This window comes from Sparus aurata, chromosome 24 (genome assembly GCF_900880675.1).
Source record: "Sparus aurata chromosome 24, fSpaAur1.1, whole genome shotgun sequence".
Classification (NCBI taxonomy): Eukaryota; Metazoa; Chordata; class Actinopteri; order Spariformes; family Sparidae; genus Sparus; species Sparus aurata.
In genome coordinates, this window is record NC_044210.1 from 49782 (window position 1) to 76801 (window position 27020).

Here is a 27020-nt window from a genome sequence, read left to right on the forward strand (position 1 = left end):
GCTGATTTAACCAAGCAAACGTGAACCATGGCTGGCTTGACCGCAGTACAGAACTGGACATGGTGGTGATTTCCCTGCTGTTTCTGAAAACATGTACCACAGTCTATGCTACCAACACAGCCTTCACACTCTCCTCTTGTCCCTTCTCTTGCTCCAGTGTCGAATAAGCACACCGCCGCCCCCTAACGTAGATGCGTAGCACGGTCGGTCAGACTGGAGGATGAAGAAGAAGAGAGGCCGCTGACGCCACTCTCCTGCGCAAAATTGAATTTTGGACCTTTTTTTGCGGGGGGAGGGCTTCAAAACGAAAAAGCAGTTTTCTTTGTCTTTGTGTAACAAAATAAGCAGTTTTGAAGAAGAAAATGAAAATGCAATCTGGATGATTTATTACTAATTTTATTTATGAGTCAAAAAATGCTGCTCTGACTTTGAAATGAAAAAGCATTTCTGCTAATGCATGTTAATTTGAATTATGGTACAAATTTGCTTCCATATAAAATCACCAAAAAACATAAAATCAGAGTAGAAAAAGTTAGATTTTTTTACTCTGAAAACCACAAATATGTTTAACAAACCATTTTTTATTACGTATAATGCAAATATAAATTGTTGTTTGCTAAATATGTGCATACATTTTAAAAATGTACAAAGTTATATGTAACTATTTACATTTAAATGCAGGCAATCCTCAGGTCTGCCTGAGCTCCTTCCAGCTGAATGAAGAGCTGCACTGCCTGCTCCACATTCAGCTTCTCCTCATTGTTTTGACTCATTAAACAAATAACCAACTCCACTACACACTAAACACACCACACCAAACACTACATAACACACTAACTATACACTCCAAACACGCTATATGTCACAAATCTCTCAACTCTCAATATCGCTGTCTCTACACAGACCGGCGTTGCCTGTCATTCATCTGCCTCCGTCCCTCCCACAACTTCCTGTTCCTCAACAACCAAACTTGCTGCTTGGACATTTTCGTGACAAAAGCCTGTTTTTACCGGTTCTTCCTGCACCAGACACGAAGCAAACATGACGGCAATGTTCGCGAAAAAACGTGGCGGACATTATTTACCCTAAGTCCAGTTTTGGACGTGCCGGTGTGTCCGGTCCGTCGACTCGTGAGGTGGGCCGTGTGGGTGGGCTAGCAGCTAGCTACACACGAACATCCACAGATTCCAATTCCACTTTGTTGTCCGTGCGTCTCTGGATCTCCTCAGACCCAAACAGACTCGGTCCGGACTCGTTTGGTCTCATTAATCCACAACAGTCAGTTTAGATGCACAGAACCTAACAGGACCGAACCGCCTGCAAAATCCCGGTCCAGCTTGCGCCGCTGCAGGTATAAATCCGCTTGTTTCTTAAGGTATGTCGTGGAGTCGGGCTCTGCAGTGATTGGCTCTGGTGCGCACGTGACTGTGGTGGCTCCGGTGGACAATGCTCGCGGAATTTGTAAAGCATTTATGAAATAATTTAAAAAGGTAAAGGTATCATTGCAGTCCAAACAAATCCGACGTCACACACCCTTGAACCAAGCAGCAGCCATGTTGAAAGTCTCAGGTCAGTCTGATCCTGATCCGCAGAGATATTTGAGGCACACACACACACACACACACACACACACACACAGACAGACAGAGTTTCCTTGCTTTTATAGAGAGATAGCCCAAAATCACAATCACATTGCCTCTGTGGGCTTTACAATGTGTACATTGAATGACATCCTCTGTCCTTAGACCCTCGTTTTGAGTGAGGAAAAACTTGCCATGTTTATGATGGCAAGGAGAGCAATGGAGGACAGGGTTTCCCCTGGGATTTTTTGAAGCCGTGGAGGTGGGCTGCATGGGAGGTGGACTGCCGCTGCAGCGACGTGGTGCCACTGCGTGGCTGTGGCAGCCATTTTAAAAAAATGTATTAAGACAAAATAGAATTTTTATGAATAACTTATTTAACAGTTTTTTTTCCACAACCAGCATAAACATGAACAACATTGCAAAACTGTACATTTATGGCAAAGTTTGGAGCCTGGCTGAGAGTACTTTTTTCGTGTTTTTTGGAAAAAGTTCTAATGCTCTCTGATATGGGAACTCAGCCAGAGGTGGCCCATTGATGGTGAGTAGAAGGCATGCTGTCAGATGAGTCTGTTCCTCAGGTCTGTCTTCACCTACACAAAAACAAAATAAAAAAAATAAATGAAATCAGGGAAATTAAGAGAAAGCAATTCATCTCTCACTTACAGTGCACAGTAAACACTAAAACACACACTAAAATAATAATAGTTGCATGATACTGTAATGCTTAATACTTACCTTGGTCTGTGTGGTACAGCCAGGGGCGGAACTTTACCATTTCAGTCCATTTTGGATCCCAGCTGGATTCCGTGTTTGCTTTTTTTCTTACTGGGAGCCTCTCCTCCCTCACCTTCTTCCCTGGAGCTTTCTCCTCCCTCACCATATACTGTAGTGCTGGAAGACGTTGTTGCACCTTCCTGCTCTGCGCCTCCAGCTTTCTCTCCTCCTCCACTCACCTTCTCAACTTGTGCCTGTGAACTTGTCTGATTCAATTGTGGACAATGTTATGAACATTAAAATACAACACTTGCCACGGTAAACATCCGATTATTTCTACTCCTCGGAACGTGAGGACTAGTCAAATACCTCAGAACGTGAGGTCATAACGTCACGTCTAAAACAATGAGCCTTCTTTTGTTACCTGACCCTCCCCCTTGGGAACTTTCCTCTTCTTTTTAGAATGATTTAAAATACTCATCTGGAAATTGCAACCAGAAACGAGTCATTAAAGACAACTAACTGATATTAAGCTAGGTTGTGTCAAGTCTTAAATGTAACACGTGAGGAACAAACACACAAACGTAAAGTTAAATGTTACTGTCGGTAATAATGTCAACATTAGGGTCGTATTCACAGGCTTGAACAAGAAATGCATTAATTAACTTTTTAAATAAGTTACCTTTCTCTCGATGCTTTTGTCTCTTTGTCTTCTCCTGCAAAGTGCCAACTCCACGGTCGATCACTCGGCAGACAGGCATTTCCGGTGCACGTTTTTCAAAATAAATCAATACGGGGGTTCTGCGGTTGAGAAAATGTAGTGCCAAAAGAAAAGCGCGGTCTGACTGCGATGTAAAGCGGTATGAATTTTACCTATACGACGTACACTTGACCTGATGTAAAATGATTTAGGTGAGCCTTGTTTTAGGGGGTTAATTTCACTTTTTCGCTGGACCCCGTTCACTGCAGTACAAAGTTGAGCGTCTGGGCTGGAGCGGCTCTCTACTTCTCCAAACTGAGCTATGCTGATCGGTGATTTCGGAAGGGAACAGATCGACTATAGATATGTACTTTATATGACCCCACTTCAAAAAACACGAACTATCCCTTTAATATGTGCATAAATAATAAGCTATATATGTATCTATATAGCATATATATGTCCATTCATACAATATATTACTTAACATTTTTTTCACGTGAAAAAAAAAACAAAAAACAACCCATTTTTAAGGTGTGGCGGTGCGCCACAGTCAATTACATGTAGGTGAAACCCTGTGAGGATGCCTGCAGCACCTTGCACATAGCTATTTTTATCAGACCCATACACACCTGTATGAAAAATTGGTTAGTAATTTGCTGCTGGACTGATCTCATGCTACATCACCACAGTTTTATACCTGAAGGGATAACAGATTCAACATAATTTCACTCAAGTTTAGATTTGATTGGTGTTCTGATTCACAGTTTAGCTAAAAATAATTGAATCAATGGTAATTGTATCTGGTTAGTTAAGGAAGTTTAAAACAACTTTTATCAATATTGTAGTGAATAAGTTAGTGTCTTCCAGTGAAAACATTCAAATTAAATATCATTTTATATCAGCCTTAAATCCCCTTGTATCAGGTAGAAAGTATAATTAATGTGAGATATATTTTGATTTAAATTTCCACTTTATCAAATGCATAGACACATTTACTAATCAATTTATTTCTACAGTTTAGAAGACATTCAATTATCATATATTGAATTTAAAACTGAATATCAATACATGAAATGGGTAACTGTCACTATCCTGAAGTAATGTGGGACTACTTGTTGATATCTCAGTATTGTGTTCCAGTTCACTTGAAGGTGCACAGAAAGACTAACTAATGATTAAGTAATTGGTAATTACAGTCTATTGCTGAGATGTGGACTCAGGTTGACTTGGGTCACTGTTTTGATGACACTAAATAAAAATCAATGACTATTATTTCAATTATATTACATTTCAAGTTATTGTCATACTTGGGGGGGGGGGTCACATGTCTGGTCCATTGTTAACTACTCAGTATTATGTTTCAGTTTACTTGAAGGTACACAAAAAGAGTAACTTCCAGTCTGTTCTTTAGTTACTCATCATTTCAGTGATGTTGACAAGGTTTCAATAAAGTGAGACCTGGGAGCCACATGTGGCCATTTGAATGACTCCCCAATAAAATGTGTGGTTTTTGACAAAATAATGTGTTAGAATTGCATTTGTATGGTTATACTCATGGTTATATTCATGTACGAAAGTTGATGAGCCTGTCCATCATAGACAGACTTTGTCAGAGTATATTACAAAAACAGAATGAAAAAAAATATCCAACTGCCAACATGTGATGGTGATTAGCTGATGAGAGATGCTGCATTTTAAGGGCACCAGTTCCTAATCTGTTTGTCTCCACTGTCTCTGTCTCTGTCTGTGTCTGCAGAAGTCAATGTGTCTCGCTGTCAGCTTCTCTTCAGTTCACTGGTCAGTGTAGATGTGCAGGTGGATCAACTAATCAGCCAAGTGCTGCAGGACAGGCTTCAGCTGGCTCCAACCCCCCGCTGCCATGAAAACAAGGCAGCAGATGGCCCCTCCCTCTTCCTTTTCATGGGCTGTGATCTCCTCAGACAGAAGCCCCTCCCACCAGAGGAGGAGCCAGTAAACATGGACCCCCGTCCATTAACGCACCACGCCCACTCAACCTTCGATCTCTACAGACGACAGAGACGCTGTGAGGTCACGCCATGAAGGCCACACAGTAATTCTGATTGGCTGGCGGTACTGAGGCTATTGGTCAGATTGTGTGATGTCATTTAATTAAGTTATCTTATCGGTTTTTAACTATACATGTAAACTGAAACTTGTTTTTCTAAAGAGCAGTGTTTTTCCAATAAAATTTTGCAAACATGTTCACTCTTGTCAATGTAATGACTGATGCTGTGCTTATCTGTGCTTGTTCAGTCAGAGTAGTTTGAGCAAACTGACTCCTGAGGGTCTGGGGGTTGCCCACCAAGCCTCTGCTTAACTATAAAAAAAAACAGGTATTGTTGCTTGTTTAATATTGCTACGTCAGTCAACATCCGGAACACTGTCCATAAAGGTCCCATATTATGGTCATTTCTGCTTCTTGACATGGTTCCTTGATGTCTAAATGGAATGTTAGTAACATGCTTTGGTCGAAAAAAGCTTAAGGATTGAGCACAGCAGGGTTCTTGAAACACCAGTTACACAGCCCTGCTCCAGGTGGCCGGTTTCAGTGCCTTTCCCTTTAAATGCTAATGAGCTACTGCGTGCGCCGCCCACGGTGCAGCCCACCTCTTCCTGCCTGCGGAAGACGTGAGGACGGCATCATCTGACCATGGCAACGGTGGAGTTTTTGGAAGAAATGGCTGCCGGACAACAGACTGCGGTTCGAGATCAGCAAGTGCAGTGGAAATTTTCGGAGATTGGATGGCAGCTGTGTGAGATCGTTTCTCACATTGTGCTGGGCTTTCATTTTTTGTTCTTTGGTTTTCTCACGCTTTATATCTCTTTTTCTTTTCATAATAGGACTAGTATAGATTTAGATCAGTGTTAAGGAAAGTAAGGGGTTTTGGGGCCTATGGCTTCTGGGAGCGGGGGGGCTCAGGGGGGTAATTGGCAGACAGTGTGCCGGGAAAAGGGGGAGAATAAGAGAGTGGCATCAAGTGAGGGACCTGAAATGTCAGGAGATGAAGGAAATAAAGTGAGGAGAACTGGAGCAAATGAAGAGTTTGTGGTGCTGTTTAAAGTTAAGGGCGCTAATCAGGGAGATCCGGGGTTTAAAGCAATTAATCCATTAAAAGTAACTAACACTTTAGAGAACCAGATAGGTAGGGACTTTCAAGCCAAGATATTATATAATGGAATGCTGAGAGTTTGTTGCAAAAACAAGAAACAGTACAATGATGCTCGGGCAGTGGGGAAGTTGGTGGTTAAGGTGGAGAGTTTGGTTCCTAAAGGAAGCCAGCAGGGGCTCAGGGGAGTTGTGTATGGCGTGTTTGCGGGCTTGTCGGAGAAGGAAATCCTAGAAAATGTAAAGGGCGGCCAGGTAACTGAGGTACTGAGATTTAGGCGCAGGGAGGGAGCTGATGGGGATCCACCGGTCCTATTAACTTTCACGGACAATGTGCTGCCGCAGAGAGTGTTCTTAGGAAGTATGGCATATCAGGTAAGGGAGTACATCAGACCACCGCTGCGCTGTTATAACTGCCAGCAATTTAGACCTGTGGCTGGGTCTTGTCGGGGTAAAAGAAAGTGTGCAAAATGCGGTGGAGATCATGTAATCCAAAACTGTGAGGCAGAGGCTCCGAAGTGCCCCAATTGTGGTGGGGATCATGCAGCAGCGTTTCGTGGCTGTATGCACTCAGTCCAGGCTAGGCGAGTACAGGCTGTAAGGGAGAATGACAAGGTGTCGTATGCAGAGGCAGTTCAAAGAGTGGCTAGAGAACGCACAGATTGCACTGCCAGGGAAGGAGCAGTGATGGGGAGCCAGCGAAATGTGCCAAAACTTCCCTCTGACATGTTGATTTTTAATAAGGAATCATTTTTGGCTTTTGTTACTGATGTGTTGGTGGGAGCTCAAAAAGCAGACCGGAGTCTGATTGCGAATGGCCAGGAGTTAAAGAGATTTGTTAAAAAATTTAAAGAGGTGCCAGATTTGATATGTATACAAGAAACATGGCTAAAGCCCTGTCTGGATTTTGTAATCCCAGGATATGAATGTTTGAGATTAGATAGGTCTGATAGGTCAGGTGGGGGTTGTGCAACTTTTGTTAAGAACGGATTGCAATATAGAAAAGTTGATGTTTATTCTTGTAGTGAGTGTCTGGCTGTGGAAGTGTGGAGCAGTCATAACTTTATAACTGCTAAATTATTATAATCCCTGTAAAACTTTGGTAATGTCAGATTTTGATGATATAATGGGGAAAATAAGGTGTCCTGTTATATGGGTTGGAGATTTTAATGCGCATAATCCTTTATGGGGCAGTGATCACAGGGATAATAGTATAATGTGATAATAGAAGATTTTTTAGATAAGTATGATCTTGTAGTGATAAATGATGGAAGGCCAACTAGGTATGATATTCTTAGAAATAGATGTAGCCATATAGATTTATCAGTTGCTTCTTCAAATTTATCTAGAATTGGTGAATGGGATGTAATGGACAAACACAATCTGGGTAGCGATCATTATCCAATTATTTGCAGGTTTGGTAGGGATTTGAAGAGAGAAGTGGAAGAGAAAGTTCCTAAATATAATTTTTCTAATGCTAAATGGGATAAATTCCAGGAGTGTGCTCGAAGCTTAATTGGAGAGGTTGATAGTGAGGACTCTGTGGACAATTGGAATGCTGCCATTAGCTTCATGTTACATGAGGCTGCTCGGTGTTCCATTCCTGTGAAGCAGACACCTAACCCTGGTATGCTGGTTCCATGGTGGAATAAAGAGTGTGATGAAGCTGTAAGGAATAGGAATGTAGCATATAGAAGATTATAAAAGTACCCAATAATGATTAATGCGAGAGAGTATAAAAGACTAAGGGCAGTGGCAAGAAGAGTTATTAAAGAGGCGAAGAGATGTAGTTGGAGGGAGTTTTGTAGTACGCTAGGTCTTGAGACTCCAGTAAGGCAGCTGTGGTCAGCTGTACGTAAAATTCAGGGGTATATAAAAGCAGATCAATACCTGTGTTACGGAAAGGAGATATTGTAGCCGTTTCCAATAAAGAAAAAGCAGACATGTTTGTTGAAAGTTTTCGAGCAGTACATAAATTCCATCTGATGTCATTTAAAATCTTTAAAAGTGCTGTCTCGATACTGTGGTTTCTCCTAAAACCAGACTGATGTTTCTCTAAGATGTTATTTCTGTTTAAAAAGTCATTAACTTGGTTAAAAACCAGTTTTTCTAAAATTTTACTTAAAAACGGTAAGTTGGACACAGAACAATCCAACAATCCAACAGAACAAAACGTTGGGGTCTAAGTTGCTCTTCTTAAGAAGGGGCTTCACCACTGCCGTTTTGAAGGCAGTGGGAAAGACACCCGTCTGAAGAGAGCAGTTCATGATGTTTAAAAACTGTTCCTCAAAGAATCCATAAAATGATTTTAAGAGTGATGTGGGAACTGGGTCTAAAAGGCAGGTTGTTGGGTTTACTTGGGAGAATACTCGACCAAGTGTCCTTGCATCAACCAGGGCAAAACTCTCCAGTGTTTCCTCAGGCAAGGACAACAGTTCAGATGCGTTAACAGATTAAACTTGATGGGATAAGAGGCAGGATCTGATGTCTTTGATTTTGGTTCTGAAGTGGTCTGCAAAGTTCTCGCAAAGATCATCTGTGGGTGTCTTAAAAACTTTATTAGAGTTAGAACCTGTTAAAATATTAAAAGTGGAGAAGAGGAGTCGGGGGTTGTTTTTATGGTTGGTGATGAGTTGTGAGAAATGGGAAATTCGTGCCTTTCTGACTGCATTATTGTAGGTTTTGAGTTGTTGACATAAAATCTCGTAATGAACTGTCAGTTTACTTTTCCTCCATCTTCTCTCATCACTCCTGCATTTTCTTTTCAGTTCATTGATTTCATCGTTTTTTCTCCATGCGGGTGTAGATTTTCTTTTTATTGTTTTTGTTAAAAGTGGAGCTACTGAGTCCAGAGTTGACTACAGTCTACTGTTAAAATTATCAACAATAAAATTACAAGGTGCAGGTAAAATTTCAGCAGGAGTGCTCTGTAAAATCCCCATGAAATTTGCAGCCACTTCAGAAGTTAGATAGCGCCTCCTCACTGTTCTCACCGGGGCCTCCCCTTGGTTAAAATTGGTGATGTTAAAAAATACACAGTAGTGGTCAGACACAGCCAGGTCGGCAACAGAGGACACACCAATGGACAGGCCATGGTTTATGACCAGGTCCAGGGTGTGTCCTCTGTTGTGAGTCGGCTGCATGACGTGCTGCTTAAAATCAAGACAATTCAAAAGATTTAAAAACTGGATATCGGGTCCGAGGTAACATCAACGTGTAGATTAAAATCACCAGTTATTAAAATCCTGCTATAAGAGGTGTGGATAATTGATAACAGTTCAGAAAATTCACTGATAAAGGAAGTAGAGTGATGGGGTGGTCTATAGACATTAATGCAGAGAATTGGAGGGCTGCTAAAAGTAAAAGCATGGTGCTCAAATGACATGTAACTGTTAAAAAACACTCCATTTGAGGTTAGGGAGTTATGTGTAATGGATGCCGTCCCGCCCCCTCTTCTACCCTCTCTAGTAGAAAATAAAAAATTAAAATTTGGTGGGGAAGCCTCAGTGAGAACAGCGGGTGCGTCAGTGCCAAGCCATGTCTCACATAAAAGAAGACAGTCTAACTTATTATCTAAAATCACATCATTCATTAAAAAAGTTCTATTTAAAAGAGAGCGAACATTAAAAAGTGCCATGTTGATGGTGACAGGTGGCTTGTTGACTGGGGATTGTTCTGTGAGCGGTCTGAGGTTATTAACGTTCACAGAGTGAGTGTGGCGGTGTCTGATGTGCTGATGGAGTGTAATGATTACGGGGATGGGTGAACTGTTGGTGAGACAATGGCTGTGTCCAAATTCAGGGGCAGCATCCTTCAAGGACCCATCCTTCACCGCCAGCAAAGGCAGGGTCCTTCAGAGAGACCTGCAGGCAGCGTCAGCCTGTTGTGAAATTGGACGGTCTACCCTTTGCAGCTTTTCCTGGTTGCGTCACTAGATGTTCCCGCCCCGATCCGCACCTCACTATTTCTGGTGAGGTAAGGTCCGCGAAAGTGACAAGAAGAGTAGTTTGAAAGGTTTGACTGTCAGATCTGTTTGAGCTCCAGGAATTCCTGATTTCCTTTTTAATCCTCGTGCTTGTGGAGGAAGAGTAGAAGCGGCTCAGGTTTATCTCGGGCTGAGAGGACCGTGGAGAGGTAAACCTGTTATTGAATCCACAGTAATGTTATCATAATTATCATTATTAGCTAGCTAACAGTATGGGCTCATTAACATACCAATACATTACGTTAATGCTGACATGTAAACTGCTGATCGCCACATATGGTTTTAATTTATATTTTAAAGGCATTGTATTTAAAATGTTTGGTAGATAGTTTTGTTTGTTGTAATTTATTATGATTATTATTATAATTAGAGTATGAAATTATAATTCTTGCCTCTTTCTTAAAACATTCTTAATGACATTACAGCCATCGATCGAGTCAGAACTGCAGACCCAGTTGATGGACGATGTGGTGGACAGAGGAGACTGGACCCCCAAACACCCTGAGTACCGACCAAGATGATGTCCCACTGACACCATCCAGCCCAGCAGGACTCCTGCTCAGCCTGTTACTGTCCATCATCTGTTACTGTTTTAATATTGTTTTTAATAATTATTATTTTTGTTAATAGTTAATAATAATCTGTAAATAGTTATTTATGCTGTAATTTTGTAAATAGTCGTAAATGTTAAGACCTTAATAATAAAAGAAAACATTCAATCCCTTGTTGTCCCTGAAAAGTAGCACTTGATGTCCTTTGCTGTTATAAATTGTACATAAGCTTTAAATACCGAATGGAGAAGACTCTGTGTACCAATAAAACAATATTTTATTTCATGAATTATATAAAATGAACAATTATGAACAAATAATTTAAAAATAACTCATACATTTAACTAAATAACAGGAATAATGTAAGGATTGTCTCTCTGCAGCCTCATGTCCTTCTTCATCCTCCCTCCTCGAAGCAAGAGAAAAGGTAAACTCAAGATCACATTAACACAGGGATGCAAAGATTTACAAAAAGTGACATCAGGACTGACAAATCGGCTATTTATTATTTATTATTATATATTATAGCCATACTCCCGTCCAGCCATTTGTTCGCCCTGTGAACAAATGTTGTTCTGACTTCGGACAGTGATGAAGCTTCTCTGTTTACTCCCTAAAACACGATGAAATGTGAAACACACCAAAGAGTTCTAATACAGCAAAATAATATAATCATAAGGATAATAATCATAAACATAGCTCTTTATTCCAACGTTTAACTAGACTTTACACGGATCACAGCCTGACCTAAATCTGTTCATCTTGGTCCATTTATGTACATGAAGTAAAACGAGTCCATAACATCTCCGCAGTCACAATACGATCTACGATATAAGTCAACCTCTGAACGTCTAATGGTTGAAAGTAAAAGGCATTAAGTTGAGCATTACCAACGTATTTTAACTGATATTTTTTTGAGGTTTTAAGGTCCCTTGAAGTTTAACATATCTGGCGTTTGGCGCTCAAATGACTAAAAACGGAGTATAGACCCAATACTTGAATGCGAGATCTGCGCCACTTGAGGTCGCAATTATTTATTTATTTATTTCTTCTCTTTAGGCGCGCAATGAATCTTCAAATACGCACTCCAATGGATGGTGCCCCTGAATTTGGACACAGCCTATGAGGTCCAAGTCCGGTGTTGTGGATATGGTGGTCAGAGGTGGAACTGAATGAATAGGAGCAAGGACCTGGGGAACATCAATCAGTGGTGTACAGAGCAGCTGGTGTGGGTTTGGGAAGTTTCGCATGCTGTATGCCGTGTATCAGGTTGGCTGACAGCATGCGGGCACCTGCTCTGTTCAGGTGAAGCCCGTCTGGCCCAAAAAGATGTCGCCTCTCCCAGAACACATCGAAGTTATTTTTATTTACTAGCCAACGTGGTGTGTGTTGCAGGCAGAGGAGAGCCAGGTGTTGAGGCTGAGCAGCCTGCTGAAGCTGCCTATCCCTCTGCCGCAGGTGGGGGTGGGGCCAGAGATAAAAACAGCCACCTGGGACTGTGAGACAATGTTAAAAAGGTGGGAGAAGTCTCGTTTTAAAAGTTCGGACTGTTGCCTGGCGATGTCGTTTGCACCTGCGTGGATGATAATCCTCTTTGTCTGCGGATGTGAGCTCAGGATGTTCGGTATTTTCCCCGTTATGTCCATAACGGTGGCTCCGGGAAACGACATGGTGAACGGCCCCTTCATGCGGACGTGCCTCACAATTGAGTCCCCGATGACCAGGGTTGTGGGAGCGTCCGCTCGGTCTTCATGGGAGTAAGCCGGCTCAATCACCCCGCCACCCACACCAGGGCCCCGGGTGTGATCCCTCGCCTGGTGGGGAGAACGGGAGGACTGCCAGCGCACCGTGTCCCTGACGAGCCGCTTGCGCTGGGATAAGGAGCGGAATGGCGGAGGTGGACCGCCCCGTGTTGGACATCCACCTGCTGGAGGGCAGCTAGCCGTGAGTGGAGGAAAGGCTGTGGTGTCCATCAACAGGGGCATGGTGTCTGTGGCCACAGGAACAGGTGGTGTCTCCTGGTGCGGGTCCCGAGCCGCCGGCTTCTCACTCACGGACAGAGCCGCGTACTTGTTGGAGAGCTGTAGGCTCGGGGTAGAAGGAGCCCCGCCATGAATCCCGCTCGGAGCCCTCGTCCGCCCGCGGACGACCACTTCGGTCCAGGGGGTCCCCCTATTTGGAGTGGAGCAAGCGGGCCGCCGACCGGAGGAGGACGGCTCCCAGAGAACTGTGTGCCCGAGTGCAGAGGGAGTTCAGTGGTGCTAACTCACCGGCCTGTGAGGTCTCCAGCCAGCTGGTCAGCGCCAGGAAACGGGACCTGAGGGTGGTCAGCAGGGAATCCTTCTGCAGCTCGTTTGACATCCGTTCAATGTTCACGAGAAGGTCAGCAATCTTTTTGAATGCCTTGTTCAGCGTTTGTTCCATCTCGCCAGGTGAGTCGGCAACGTCCAGTGTTGACATGGCGGCTCACCGGGCCTTTCTTTAAAAACTTAAAATCCAAATGTCCGATGACTAAAAAACTTTAAAAACCACCAATGTTGTCCTGCAGACAACAACTGGATCCATGCACAACAGTAACTTACTTCCAGTCAGTGAGGAGGAGGAGATCAAAGAACTCATGAGTGGTGTACTAAAAGACACCTTTATGTCTGTTACTGTACATACAATTAAACTTGTGAACTGATGAACTGATAATAATATTAATCAAACAGTTAATGATTTCAGTGTGTGTGTGTGTGTGTCAGAGATGTTCACAAGTCTTTTTTTGCAAGTCCAAGTCAAGTCTGAAGTCTTTGGTCACGAGTCCAAGTCAAGTCTCAAGTCTTTGAGGGGTGAGACTTGGTCAAGTCTGAAGTCTTTGGTCACAAGTCCAAGTCAAGTCTCAAGTCTCTAAAAAATAAAAATCTTATGTCTCTTCTGGTTGTAATGACCCTTCTGTCATCTGTTGCTATCTGGTCTACTAAGAATACTGCACAGCTATAGATATACAGCCTGGGATGGCCCTGGCTGTGTATCTGCACACCTGGTTTTGTTAAGAAAGCGTCAAGGCTGCTCTGTCCCTCTGCACTGCCACTGGCCACTTTTTTCGCTCTGTTGAATTCAGAAAACATGTAGATGAACAACAGTGAAAAATTAGGCTGTGAATTATAGTAACAAGATCTCGATGATATAGCTAATATTTTTATGTGTAATAAAACACATCAGGAACCACATGTTTCTGAGAGAAGAAATGGATCTAAACTAATGTTGCAGGCTATATATCAATCTTTTATTTCTGATTATAGAGAGGGTTGCTAAAAAGAGACATAGACTAACTCAGAGTAACAGGAAAATATTGCTATTTCCTCAGGCCATTAGACTCCTGAACCAGAACTCAACTTGACCACTCGCCACCCAACACACACATACACACGGCCTTGCACATATTTAAATTTTTGATTAAATTATTTAGATTATATTTAATTACATTATTTACATCATATTAGTTTGATTTCATTCATATTTATATTATTTATTCTATTTATAAGGCCAGTTTAAGAGTAACCAGGAGACATTTCACTGCATGTTACTCTGTGACTTCTGTATGTGACAAATAAAGTAATCTTGTAAATCTAACATTATTAGTCATGCAATAATAACTAATAATCTAGTCTCAGTTATAGTTGGACCCAAAATTAACACCATTCAGATACTGGTAAATCATGCAAGTGGCTGGTACTGTAGACTGCACTCACCAGCCAAAATAACTATGGTAATCTATTGAGTGGCTGGTAAAATTTCAACATTCACTCGTCTAGCCATGTTGTTTACAAAAAAGTTAAAAGTTTGCACTTTGCAACTGTATTGTTTAATTACACTGGGTCTCTAATGACACATTCCTCTATCCTCTCACGCAAACGCAGTGTAATGGTAACCTGGTAAACCTGTAACATTAATGTTACGTGGTCAACAGGTCACAACAATTAACTTGTAACCTGCCTGTAAGCCGACAGTATAACTATGTATTTTTCTACGGTTAACGTTAGCCAGTAGATGGTGGCAGCAGAACATAGATGATTAACAACCTTTTTTTTAACGTCATGTCAACGCCACTCAATGCAAACAAGTGCGGTGAGTGCAAAGTTCATCTATTCAAATATTCAGTTACAAAGCTAGTAGCAAGGGTTACATAGCTGATGCTGAGCTAGCCGTCCATATGCGCTAATGTGACTGACCTATCCGGTAGTTTTCCGTGAGTTTTCAGGGGCCTGATAATATCTGATGTGGTGGATCCAGCATCCTTGATTCGGGTACTGCAGACTTTGCAGTCAACGCTCCCTTTGTTGGTGCCGTCCTGTTTGAAGTTTTTATAAACAAATGTAATCACAAATGGTACAGCAGCAGCTGCAGGTATGCAGCCGGTCGCCATAGTCGTCATCCGAGGTACTAGTGCGTGAAGCCACGACTCGAGGCGCGCACCCGATGCGTAATATTGTTACTATGGTTACCATGAAAAAAAGGAAGGAATCACATTAAGCTCGTCGGACGTTTCAGAGTTTCCTCAATATTAATACGCCTAAAAAAGAAAACATAATGATTGTTCACAAGTCCAAAAACACGAGTCAGAGTCGAGTCTGAAGTCTTTTGAGCACGAGTCCAAGTCAAGTCTTGAAGTCTCTGTGTGTGCGACTCGAGTCCAAGTCGCAGACTCGAGTCCCCATCTCTGGTGTGTGTGTGTGTGTGTGTATATGTGTATCTGTGTGTGTGTGTGTCTGTATCTGTGTGTATGCTTGTGCCTCTTGCTTCATGGACTTCCGCCTGTAAGTCGGTTCCACACCTCTTTCAAGACCTCCATGTGGCGCTTTGTCACAGGCTGCGGGGGTGGGATGACTTCAAGGACATCGTCAAACAGGTACCAGAGGATATCATCCTGATGCGGTCAGTAGAATTGGTTTGACCCGACACGATGCATGCATTTGACCTGGACGTGTGTTTCCTGTATGTTCAGAATGACGCCTGGATATAAATCATCATCATATCTGAGAATACACCATTTCCCAATCAGCTCTGGACTTTCCCATTGAATATAATTTTCTGGATTCCCTCCACTGGCTGGCTGTGGCACAGCAGTTGTTCTCTTCTGGCCAAAACTGAAACACTGGTTGTTGAAGCACTTGCAGTTAAACTGCTTCCGTGTTGTGCACATGCAGCTTACATCACGAGATAGCAGTTCTCCTGGAGCCAGAGTAATGACCTGGTGAATTCTCATGGTGCCAGGAACTGCTGGTATCAGCTTTGGCATTTTCTCTATTGCTTCCTCAACATCTTGACTTTTCACAAAGAACAGTTTCACTGTTGTGTTTGACTCAGTCAAGGCCTTGTACAACTCTGCTGCATCTGGGATGTCACGGATGTCATATTAGCTGCTCTTTTTAAGGCCCCCCCCCCCCCCCCCCACACACCATCTGGTGCTCTTTTCCCGTGACTCGCATTGAATCCTCTTCTGTCCAGCTCTGTGGCGAAAAGGAAGAAGTTGCCTTGTTGTTTGTACTGAGTACAGGGGCCATCACTTAAAAAGTGCAGCACAGACACTTGTGGATGTTTGGCCTGAAGGTAATCCAGCACAGGATGTAGGTGTTGCCATATTGCTGGAGGGCCTTTGTGTCTACTGGGGGAGATGGTGCTGAAGCACACAGGTTCTGGGTGTCTGCCAACATACAGCACACCCAGGGCTGTAAACTAACTTTTTGGCTCACCTGCCAAGGGGACCGGTAGATGAAAGAATCTACCGGCCAAATCAATTTTTTACCGGCCAAATAATAAATTGCCTCTTTTTGTTGCATATACATCTGTTTCAATACTTTTCATGGAGATAACAGTATTATATAACAATACATGCTTAAAAAAGAGGCCAAAGTATTATTTAGAAATACATTTTAATATTATTAATTAAATTTCATAACATTGCAAATTGAAAACTTGAACAGGGCAAAACAACTTTAACAAAGGAAACACTCATTAATTAACTATCAGGCTCTGTAATAGACTTGTCAGTGGCGACTGTAGCATAATAACATTTACACTGAATTTGATAGACCCATGGTTTTACACGTTTTGTAACTTGACAACTGTTCTCATATTAAGCCACTTGATTATCACACTGAAACCTAATTGAAGGAAGTCGTTTAGAAATTATGCGCAACTTAAGCACAACTTCCCTCAGCTCATGAGTTAGAGGTGTCGTCATTGCTGCACTCGAATCACAGTCACTGCGCCAAACTTTTAAAGAGCGGTGACGCGCACGCTACGTTGCTTCTGAGGGGAAATATTTTCTACAGCGGTGACGTCGGGGGAGCTACTTCAGTGCGACACACAACAAATAGCCGGTTTAGCACTAACGTTTGCTACCATCAGAATTTATCACTTTACAGCTACTACAATGTTTTGCTATATCATGCATAATTTATTGCAAGAGCACGACCATCGGGACAAACATTTACCCGCCCCGTGGCATGTATCCCTCCAAAATTAAGTCGCCAGGGGAATATTTTAGTCGCATTTGGCGAGTGGCGACCGCTAGTTTACAGCCCTGAGCACACCAGTATGAAGGGTGGCCTGCTGATGTGAAGCCCCAAAGTGGACCGCCTGAACTTGGGAGCTGTATTTACAGCTGTAATTTTCAGAAAAGTCAACATGTATCAAAGCCTCTTTCCCTGACATGTTCTTTTTCAGCTCACGGCACATATTGCTGCTTAATGTTAAAGTGATGCTGTTTAAATCGCTTTATGTAGCTGTGGAAGAGCTCCATGAGGTCCTCTTGTGTGCCCTCCACAGATTTCTTAAACGTCACCTTGACAGTTGCCTTTTCTCCCTCTTTCTTTTTCTCCATCTCCTTCTCTTCTGTTACCCACTGGGTAAAAGACACATTTGCAGTACTGTTATAAGCACTTGAGATGGGGACACTCTTGTCCTTGCAGTGGACACACTCTCCATACATGCAGCTTTTGTTGGATGAGTTGCAGCACACCATCTCTACCAACTGTTCCAGATTGGCAGTCTCAGTAAGTTTCAGCTGACTGAGCTTCACAGCCACAAAGCTCAGATTTTCATGCAATTTACACATGCATGTGTCTCGTTCAGAGATTTTTGGATTGACAACCCAAAAAGGGCGAAGATGACAGAAAAGGGAATATGATATTTTTTGTTCTGGATTTTCTGCTAAAAATCTTCTATGAATATTTTGCAGTGTATCCGCCAGGAACCTCTTCTGCATCTTGACCTTGTTCACTGTGAGTGTTTGTTTGGTTCCTGTGGTGATCCTACTGACATCATCTCTTAGATAGAATGCCTTTACTTTTTTTTTTAAGTCATCAGTGAACCTGCTGGTCTTATTTCTTTCAAAATAAAGACTCTCATTATGTTTGAAATGCTTATTTGAAAATCCAAGAGATTCACTGGCAAATTTTTACAACCTGTATTTTTTTACAATCCTCCCTGTTGTAACTTTCGCAATCAGCTGTCTCTCCCTATCCTTGGTGGCATGTTTGTATTTATTACTGATGTCTTGAATTAGTGATTGGTGGTAAAGCAATGTCTTTTTGATTTGGGGTTAACAGGGCAATTTGCAGTTAGTTGCTTTACCTTTGACTGTTATGAATCAGATTGTTTCCTTAAACGTTGGCACCTTTTTCTGTATTTTTTTTGGATCCTTATTTTTTATTGATTTTAAACAAGGTACATTTCTTTGAACATATGTATTCAGTTATGTCGAAAACATGCACTAATTGCCCACCTCCCAAATACCCACCCACAAACTCTGAGCCAGTCATTGATAAAAAAAAAAATATTAACAATAATAAAATAATATCAACAATAATAATGAAAAAAAAAAACACAAACTAATAACAAAATTAATAATAACTGTAATAATACTGGTTTACAATAAAAATGACAGTGACATTACCCATACAACAAATTATAAAAAGTAAAAAAAAAAATTTAAAAAAAACCACATACACAGGTATGAGGGTGTAGTCTCAGTTATTATCGTGTCATTTAAGGACATAGGTTTCCAGGTCTTGATTCCAAAAATACAATGAATGAATCCCATATTTGTTGAAAAATATGTTTTTTGTGTTTAATGGCATATGTAAGCCTTTCTATCGCTATACATGAGGATAGTTCATGAACCCATAGGTTCACAGACGGACAACAAACACTTTTCCACTGTCTAGCAATAACACGTTTCGCATGTAGTAAGCAGAGGTTGACCAATTTGCTTTCATGTGTTCTAAAGGATAACGCTTCTGGGATAAGACCAAGGATACGCACTTCTGGGCATACAGGGATTTTTTTCTGGATGATGCAAGAAATTATCTCAACTAAGTCTTTCCAAAATTTTTGAACATGTTTGCACGTCCAGATACAATGAAATAAAGTTCCTTTCTCTGTGGTACATTTTATACAGGTGTCCAGGATGTTAGGGTTACATTTGTGGAGTTTTTCAGGAGTTATATATGTTCTCATGAGCCAATTATATTGAATCAGCCTCAATCTGCTATTAATAGTCATGGTTTGTGCTTGACAATATGCCTTTTCCCATTCTAGTTCTGTAATGTCTGTCTGAAAATCTTCCATCCAGGCGATTCTTTTATAGTTTGAGGACTCACTTGATGACCTTAGCAGTTTATTGTATATTTTGGAGATTGTCCCTTTGGCATAGGGGTTGGGTGTTACCAGTTCTTCAATACCACTTAAAGCAGGAGGTTGATATGATTGGCTCTTAGAATGCATGAAACTCCGTATTTGAAAATATTTAAACAAATGTTTCCTGGGAATCTTAAAATTATCTTTCAGATATTCAAAAGACATAAGGGTGTTATCTTTAAAGAGATCTGAAATATTCTGTAAACCAAGCTGTGCCCACAGTTTAAACCCTGGATCTGATGTACCTGGTGTAAATCTTGCATTACCCCAGATAGGAGAAAAATATGATATCTCCCTTGGTTCTCCAAACATCTCTTGTGATTCATACCAAACTGTAATTGTGGTTTTAACAAATGGATTGATTGTATTCTGCTTAAGTTTTTTGAAAGAGTCAGAATATAGGTACCTGTCCAAGGTTAATCCTTTCGCATTCAGTTCCTCTATCTGAACCCATGGCAGATTTGAAGGATTAGAAAACCAAAAGAGTGCGGATCTAACTTGGGCTGCTCTGAAGTACCATAGTAGATTAGGTAGTTGCAACCCTCCCTATCATAAGGTAGATATAGTAATGTTAAGCGAAGTCTTGGTCGTCTTTTATTCCAAATAAAATTTGCAAATGTTTTCCTCATGTTAGAAAAAAAGGCTAGTGGGGGTGAAAGAGGGATAGACTGAAACAAATATAGACATTTTGGAAGAATGTTCATCTTAATGGCATTGATTCTGCCTATTAATGTGAGAGGGAGAGACATCTATCTATTCAAGGTATCATTTACATGTGAAACAATGGGGTCATAGTTACGTGGGATTATGTTTTTTATTTGAGGAGTAATTATAATCCCCAAATATTTAAACCCATCTTTAGATACTGTGAAAGGGTGCTGAATTACTGGATTATTTCTTTTCTTTTTCATTGAGGAAGAGTATTGAAGATTTGGATTGATTGACCTTATATCCTGAGAATGCTCCAAAATGGTTGATTGTATTGATCAGATTAGGCATCGTGTTTTTTAGATCTGAAAAGGTATAACAATACATCATCTGCAAATAATGAAATCTGATGTTCTTGGCCTGAAATATCAATTCCCTTTATTCCTGGGTGATTTCGTATGGCTATAGCCAGGGGTTCAATAGACATCACAAATAGTAGAGGGGACAGAGGGCAACCCTGCCGGGTACCACGGGACAGCTTGAAGGGTTCTGAGACTAAATTATTTGTAATAACTTCAGCTAATTGTTCACAATACAATAATTTAATCCATTGACATAGTTTAGGTCTGCAACCATATCGACAGAGTATATCAAATAAATAAGGCCATTCGACTCTGTCGAATGCCTTTTCGGCGTCCAACGAGAGTATGCAGTTGTCTCTAGCATCTGTCTTTTCGTGGATGATATTCAGTGCTCGGCGTATATTATGGAAGGCCTGCCTGTTCTTCACAAATCCATTTTGGTCAATATGAATTATTGTTGGTAGGTGAACTTCCAGTCTCAAAGCTAGTGCTTTGGCTAATATTTTAGCGTCAGTATTAATCAAAGAGATCCGTCTATATGATTCACAATTGTGTTGTGGTTTATCTGGTTTTGGCAAAAGTGTAATTGAGGCCTTTCTTAATGATGGTGGGAGAATTCCAGCTTCTAAGGACTCCTCAAACATTTCCATTAGAGGGCGTATTAACTGATCTTTGAAGGCTTTATATAGATCTATGGGTAGGCTATCTGGTCCAGCTGTTTTCCCATTGTTCATTTTATCTATGGCCTTCAGTAATTCCTCTGCAGACAGAGGTAAGTCCAATCTTTGTTTTACCTCATCTGTGAAGTTAGGTATTTGGAGATCATCTAAAAAGTTGGTTTGTTGGATGTTAACTCCAGGAGATTCTGCTTTGTATATTGATTGGAAGAACTCGGTAAAAGCTTTGTTAATCTCCTGTGGGTCAGATGAGAGAGTCCCTGAGTTGGTTATAATGCTATTAATGGCTTTATCTGACTGCAGCTTTTTAATTTGCCAGGCGAGAAGTTTGCCCGATTTTTCTCCCTGCTCATAAAATGTTTGCTTCAGGCGAAATAAGCTGTTTTCAGCTTTAGATAGTGATAGTTTGTTGTATTGTGCTCTGAGGAGGAGTAAATCCTTCTGCTGCAGCATTGTATGCGACTTGTCTTCTTCTAGCTTCTTGATTTCTTCATCAAGTGATCTCAATTTTAAATTAACTTTATTAGTAATTGCGCTTGTATAGCTAATCATTTGTCCTCTAATGTAGGCTTTAAAAGCCTCCCATCTCACAGAAGCACTTGTTTCATTTGTATTTATTTTGAAAAATTCATCAATATTGGTACCAACAAATTGTATTAAAAAGTATTAATAAGAAGTTTGTATCATGTAACCATTTTGGATGCAGTCTCCATCTACAAGAACCTCTAATGATCTTCGTCACGTCATATATTAGCTTAACCGGGCCGTGATCGGAAATCACAATAGTCTCATACTTAGTATCATATATTTGTGGGAATAACTGATTTGAAACCAAGAAATAATCTATACGAGAATATGAGTTTGATGATGTGGTATAGCATGAGAATTCTGATTTGTTTGGATATTTTCTTCTCCATGGATCACATATATCTAATTCGTGCATATAAGTCCATAATATTTTCCTACTTTGCGCATGAGTATTATCTATACTCTTGAGTCTATCAAGGTCTGTTGATAGGGTTGTATTGAAATCTCCCCCTATAAGAAGTTGGCCAGGCATAGGTGCTAGAAGTAAAAGTAATTCTTCAAAAAAATGTGGGCTATCTGAATTTGGCCCATATAGATTTACAAGGTTTATCTTCTTGTCAGTGAGTGGCCCTTGAAGTATTAGATACCTGCCTGCCTTGTCAGATATGACATTCAGTACTTGAAACGGAATAGATTTGTGAATTAATGTTACTAGTCCTCTTGCATTAGATGTATATGATGCTGCATACACCTGTCCAGCCCATCTCTTTTGTACCTTCTGTATTTCGCTAGATAATAAATGCGTTTCTTGTAGGAGCACAATATTTGCTTTGAGTTGTTTCAGTCTATGCATGACCTACTTTACTTTAGATAATTTCCCTAATCCCCTCACATTCCAGGATATTATATTGATATGTGACTCATTCCTCATGTAACCTTTGTCCGTTATGTTTCCTTAAGCGAGAGACAATACCTGTTTTAAAGGCAGACATTAACATATTTAAAACAAAAAGGAATACAATAATAAAACATTTGACAAAAAGAGGCTCTTGGACGCTATTAACCCGAACGAACCTGCGTCTCTTTTCCCTTCCCCCGAACGTAAAAGATTCAACAGTGGCCTCGACTGATCCTTCATCAAGGAGCAAGTCTTTTACAAGCATAGGATAGCGCTGTTCGCCAACGTCACCGTCACTCCACCATAGAACATCCCTTCAAGATATTATTATACACTCCATCGATAGTCTAAACATTGTACCCAGAGAACTGTATGATTTAACCAGGTCAGCATAGTCCAAACATAGATTAAACAACCAAAAAAGGAGAGAGAAAAAATAATTAAAAATAAAAATAAAAAAATAAATGTAATCTCACCTGAGAGTAAGGAGCCTACATATGACTAGTTAGCCAGTAATGTTCCTCTACAGTTCCTGTAGGCATAACAAGAAGATAGGCTCGCCAGCTGACAAAAAGTCAAACAGTTCACAGTATATCCTACTGTTCAACGTCTCTTCGTTCCTCCATGCCGCCGGCCCCGACAAGCCTTTCCACCTCCTCCGGTGAGTTACAGATGGTGTTTTTCCCGTTGCGGGAGATGATCAGTTTGGCTGGATATCCAAATCTGTACTCGATGTTCAGTGACTGTAGACGCTTCTTCAACCCGTCAAACTGCTGTCGTTGTTTGCGCACCTCCACAGAGAAGTCCGGAAAAAACATGACTCGGTGATCTTGGTATTTCACCGTTTTCATTTCTCTCGCGGCCCCCATCACTCGTTGTCGATTTTGAAAGTTCAAGAACTTCATGATTAACACTCGGGGATATTTCTGTTCCGTTGCAGATCTACCTTGCAGATGTGCTCGTTCAATTATAACTGGACTTGATAGTGATGCTCTAAACACTTCAGGTAGCCATTCTTCCAGAAATTTCACAGCATTTCCCCCCTCCGCCTTTTCAGGGAGGTTTACCAGGTGTAGGTTGCATCGCCTATTTCTGTTTTCCAAGTCGTCTATTCTGGAGTTGAGCAGCTTCACTTGGTTCTCCATAGTTAGCACGGTTTTTTGCATACCACTGACGTTATCTTCTGCAGAGATGGACAGAGTACTCGACCCCAGTACTTGAGTAAGAGTACAAATACTACTGGTCAAAATTTACTCCGTTACAAGTAAAAGTAGCTCAGTCGACATGTTACTCGAGTAAGAGTAAAAAAGTACTTGCTTTTAAAGGTACTTAAGTATCCAAAAGTACATGCTTTTAAATTTACTTTAAGTAAAAGTAAGAGTAAGAGTAAATTTCTTATTTTTCACATCAATGATTTACTATAATTTTTTCTAAATGAATTTAAGGACCTTTTAACTCTTGTTTCTGTGAATTAACTCTTTGAAACCACCTGCACTGATGTGCTTGCTTTTAGAACCACAATGTTATATAAAGCCTGCAGAAACACCTATAAAAACAAATACAATGAATGGGATCACAGGAGGACAGCACAGTGATGTTGAAATTCAATGGGTTAAAAGACCCCGTCACAATCTCACAACCCCGTTACAAGCAAACATGTAACGGGATTGAGTGTGACAGGGTTGTGATTTTTGCACAAAATGGCCACCGCTGTACATAGTGAATACCAGAGAGAGCACATGGCATGCATGAGATTCAGAATTAGCATGTATTCTTGAAATAAAAAAACCTTTTTTCATAAGTAATAGTTTTCTCTCTTTTTTTCATGTGACGGTGTTGAGTCACTGAGTTTGACGACCACAATATCACAAGGTAAATGACCAAAATCAAGGAAAAGAAGGGAGCCACTTGCCTGTCTTTGGTGTCCTGTTGTCCAAAAGACTTGAGGGATGTCACTTCCTGGTGTACATGCTCATATGGATCATACCATTGTTTTTATGGGGGGAGAATCATATGTGTAACAGGGTTGAGGGGTTACTCAGGTACAGAACTAAATAATGTGAATTTAATGAATAATTATCAATTAATTTTGAAAAAAAATATCACTAACAAATAAGCACAGATAGAGGTTTAGGTTTATATAAAAAATTATTTACTTTTTAATAGTTTTATTTGGTATATTCTAAGTATACTTTCATTGAAGGCCATGAGGGACATGAGAAAACAGGTGGTGTCAACAAAAAAAACAATACAATTTCTCATAAAAAGATAACATTTTATTAATGTTTTTTACACTGTATTAAAGGAGACATTTCAATGTATATGTAAAGTTGCAAAACAAGCCTACTTCATATTAATGATATAACGCTCATTATGCTTCAGCTGGACAAATGGCTATGTTGAATTGAAATTACTTTATCATGCTAAATATCCGAAATTGTATGAAAATTGCTCCAATGCGTTATACCGATCTTCGTGCATATTCAGACACAGCCTGATATGGGTTCTGAGCAAAGGAATGTCTGTTTTCTCCCCCGGTCTGTTGTCAGCAGGAGCGGGGGCTGCAGGCTCGCGCCTGGGTGAAGTGGGCTCAAGCCAGAGTTCAGCCGCGCTCGAGCCGAGCGGGGAGTGAAAAAATATGTATTTCTTTTGCTCTGTGGGAGATCTCCCACAACAGAGTGGATGAGAAAGCAAGGGGGACAGATCTGCCCAGCAAACACCAGAACGCAGAGTGCTGCCTTTGTCTGTCACCTGGTTCAGCACCCTGGACAGCTGCCTGCGTAACTGGATGTGGGAATTTGATGCATTTGAAGCCGCGATATTTGGTCAGAAACGTCATATATAATAACATTGTTTCGAGTCGTAAACAGTTCTGTAAGCGTAAGAAATAACAATCAATTAGGCTATTAGTGTTAGTCCTTCTTCATATAAAGTTGTGTTACAGTCGCACAGCTGGAGACCGCTAACAAAGTCAGGGACAAGAGAGACAATTAATGAAATCCTGCAAAATGATGTGCGGTCAATATGACCGCTTATGGCTGAAATAGGTAAAACAAATCACATTTTCTTTTCCTTTTGTGTAATTTATATAAAAACTATTCTCAATTAAAATACAGACACTTTTAGAAAAATGGTTAGAAGTCTGTAATGTTTGCATTTTGTTTACATCGCAGATTGATAACTTAATTGTGATAATGTTCAAAGTTATCATTATTATTATTATTATTGTTATTATTGTTATTATTATTATTATTATTTACTGTAGGTATTCTTTTCGTGGTTCTTGGTGCTTGGAGCAATATTGTTGTTGTGGCATTCATGCCAATAAAGCGAATTTGAAATGAATTGAATTAATAAACCTTTAGATTCTTGCCTATAGACTGATGTGTTGTGTTTACAAATGAGCAATACATCCAGATTTCTTGAGATTTGTACTGTCAATGGGAATTTAAATTCAAATGTCATGCGATGTTTTCTTCATTGAAATTATTTTTCGGGCAAGAGAGAGGGAGCGCGAACGGGGGATCCGTTGTGTGACAGCGGAGCGGAGGGTCAACAGCTGGATTTTGCACGCACGGTCAGTATTATTATTAGGTGTTTGAGGTTTATTACGTTTGCGGACATTATTACATTCAATGTAATTATGTACAGCCTTTGCGCCCTTGCCTTACAGCGCCTTGCGTGCGCACAGTTTGCGTGTGTAGGCCCCTGGTCATGATAATCCGTCTATGGCTATAAGAGATGGATATCAACTTCATGTAGTGTTTATTGAATCAAAAATACATAGGTAGCCTATTGTCTTCTCCTCTGCTTTTTTTTTCAAAGTCAAACTGAGCAGCACTGCTCAATCCACTCATACATTGTTAACCTTCCACAAAGACAAGTTATGTTAAAACGAACGACCAGAGGGGTCATTCCCCAGCAGATTGCACCCATGGGCCACAGTTTATTTCAGAATTGTGCGAGTGCGGCTGGAAGTGGGGATTTCAGCACCACGGATAGCGCGTGTAAAAAGATTAGACACGTTAGAAACGTTTAAATGTGTTTGCTGCAAGCGAAAATATACTACATAATAAATGAAGATAGTGACATAGGCCTATTAGTAATAAAAAAGCAATGAGTTGTGTGAGTGCGGCCGGTGAGCGGACGGCAGTGTTTGATGTAGGAAGTACTTGAAAATCTATTTCGGAACAGCGGTGTTTTGAGGGGAGGGTCGGAACAGCGGTGTGTCGGAGTGGGTGTGTTTCGGAATGGTGGGGTTTCGCAATGGAGGTGTGTCGGAATGTCATGGCGCACCCGAGTACCGAGCGGCGCAGCTACGCTACGGAGGCTAATGGAATTTCTTGGTTTCCCTCATCAAACTTAGCAAATACACAACCAAAAAACTCCAAAATGCTGTGGTGGACAACTTGTGACCTGCACATTCACCACGCTATGAGATAATAACGGAACGTTACGAGACGTGAAGCAAATACTCGGAACTACTTTCTTCAGTAAACCACTGGTCGGAGTGACACAGTGTGCGCACCTCAGACAGTGCCGTAGTTACCTGGGCTCGA

At 40.9% G+C, this 27020-nt stretch overlaps 1 protein-coding gene across 4 annotated transcripts in view; it reads left to right on the forward strand.

The window, feature by feature from the left end:
• The window catches only part of ppp1r35 (protein phosphatase 1, regulatory subunit 35), a 29526-nt gene extending 24302 nt beyond the window's left edge, over positions 1-5224 (forward strand). For all 4 annotated transcript variants that reach the window (XM_030410243.1, XM_030410242.1, XM_030410246.1 and 1 more), the window contains one exon: positions 4757-5224. In XM_030410243.1, coding sequence (XP_030266103.1) covers positions 4757-5061 — 305 coding nt within the window. In that variant the 3' untranslated portion in view covers positions 5062-5224. The remainder of the gene's footprint in view (positions 1-4756) is intronic.
• Positions 5225-27020: the final 21796 nt, after the last annotated feature.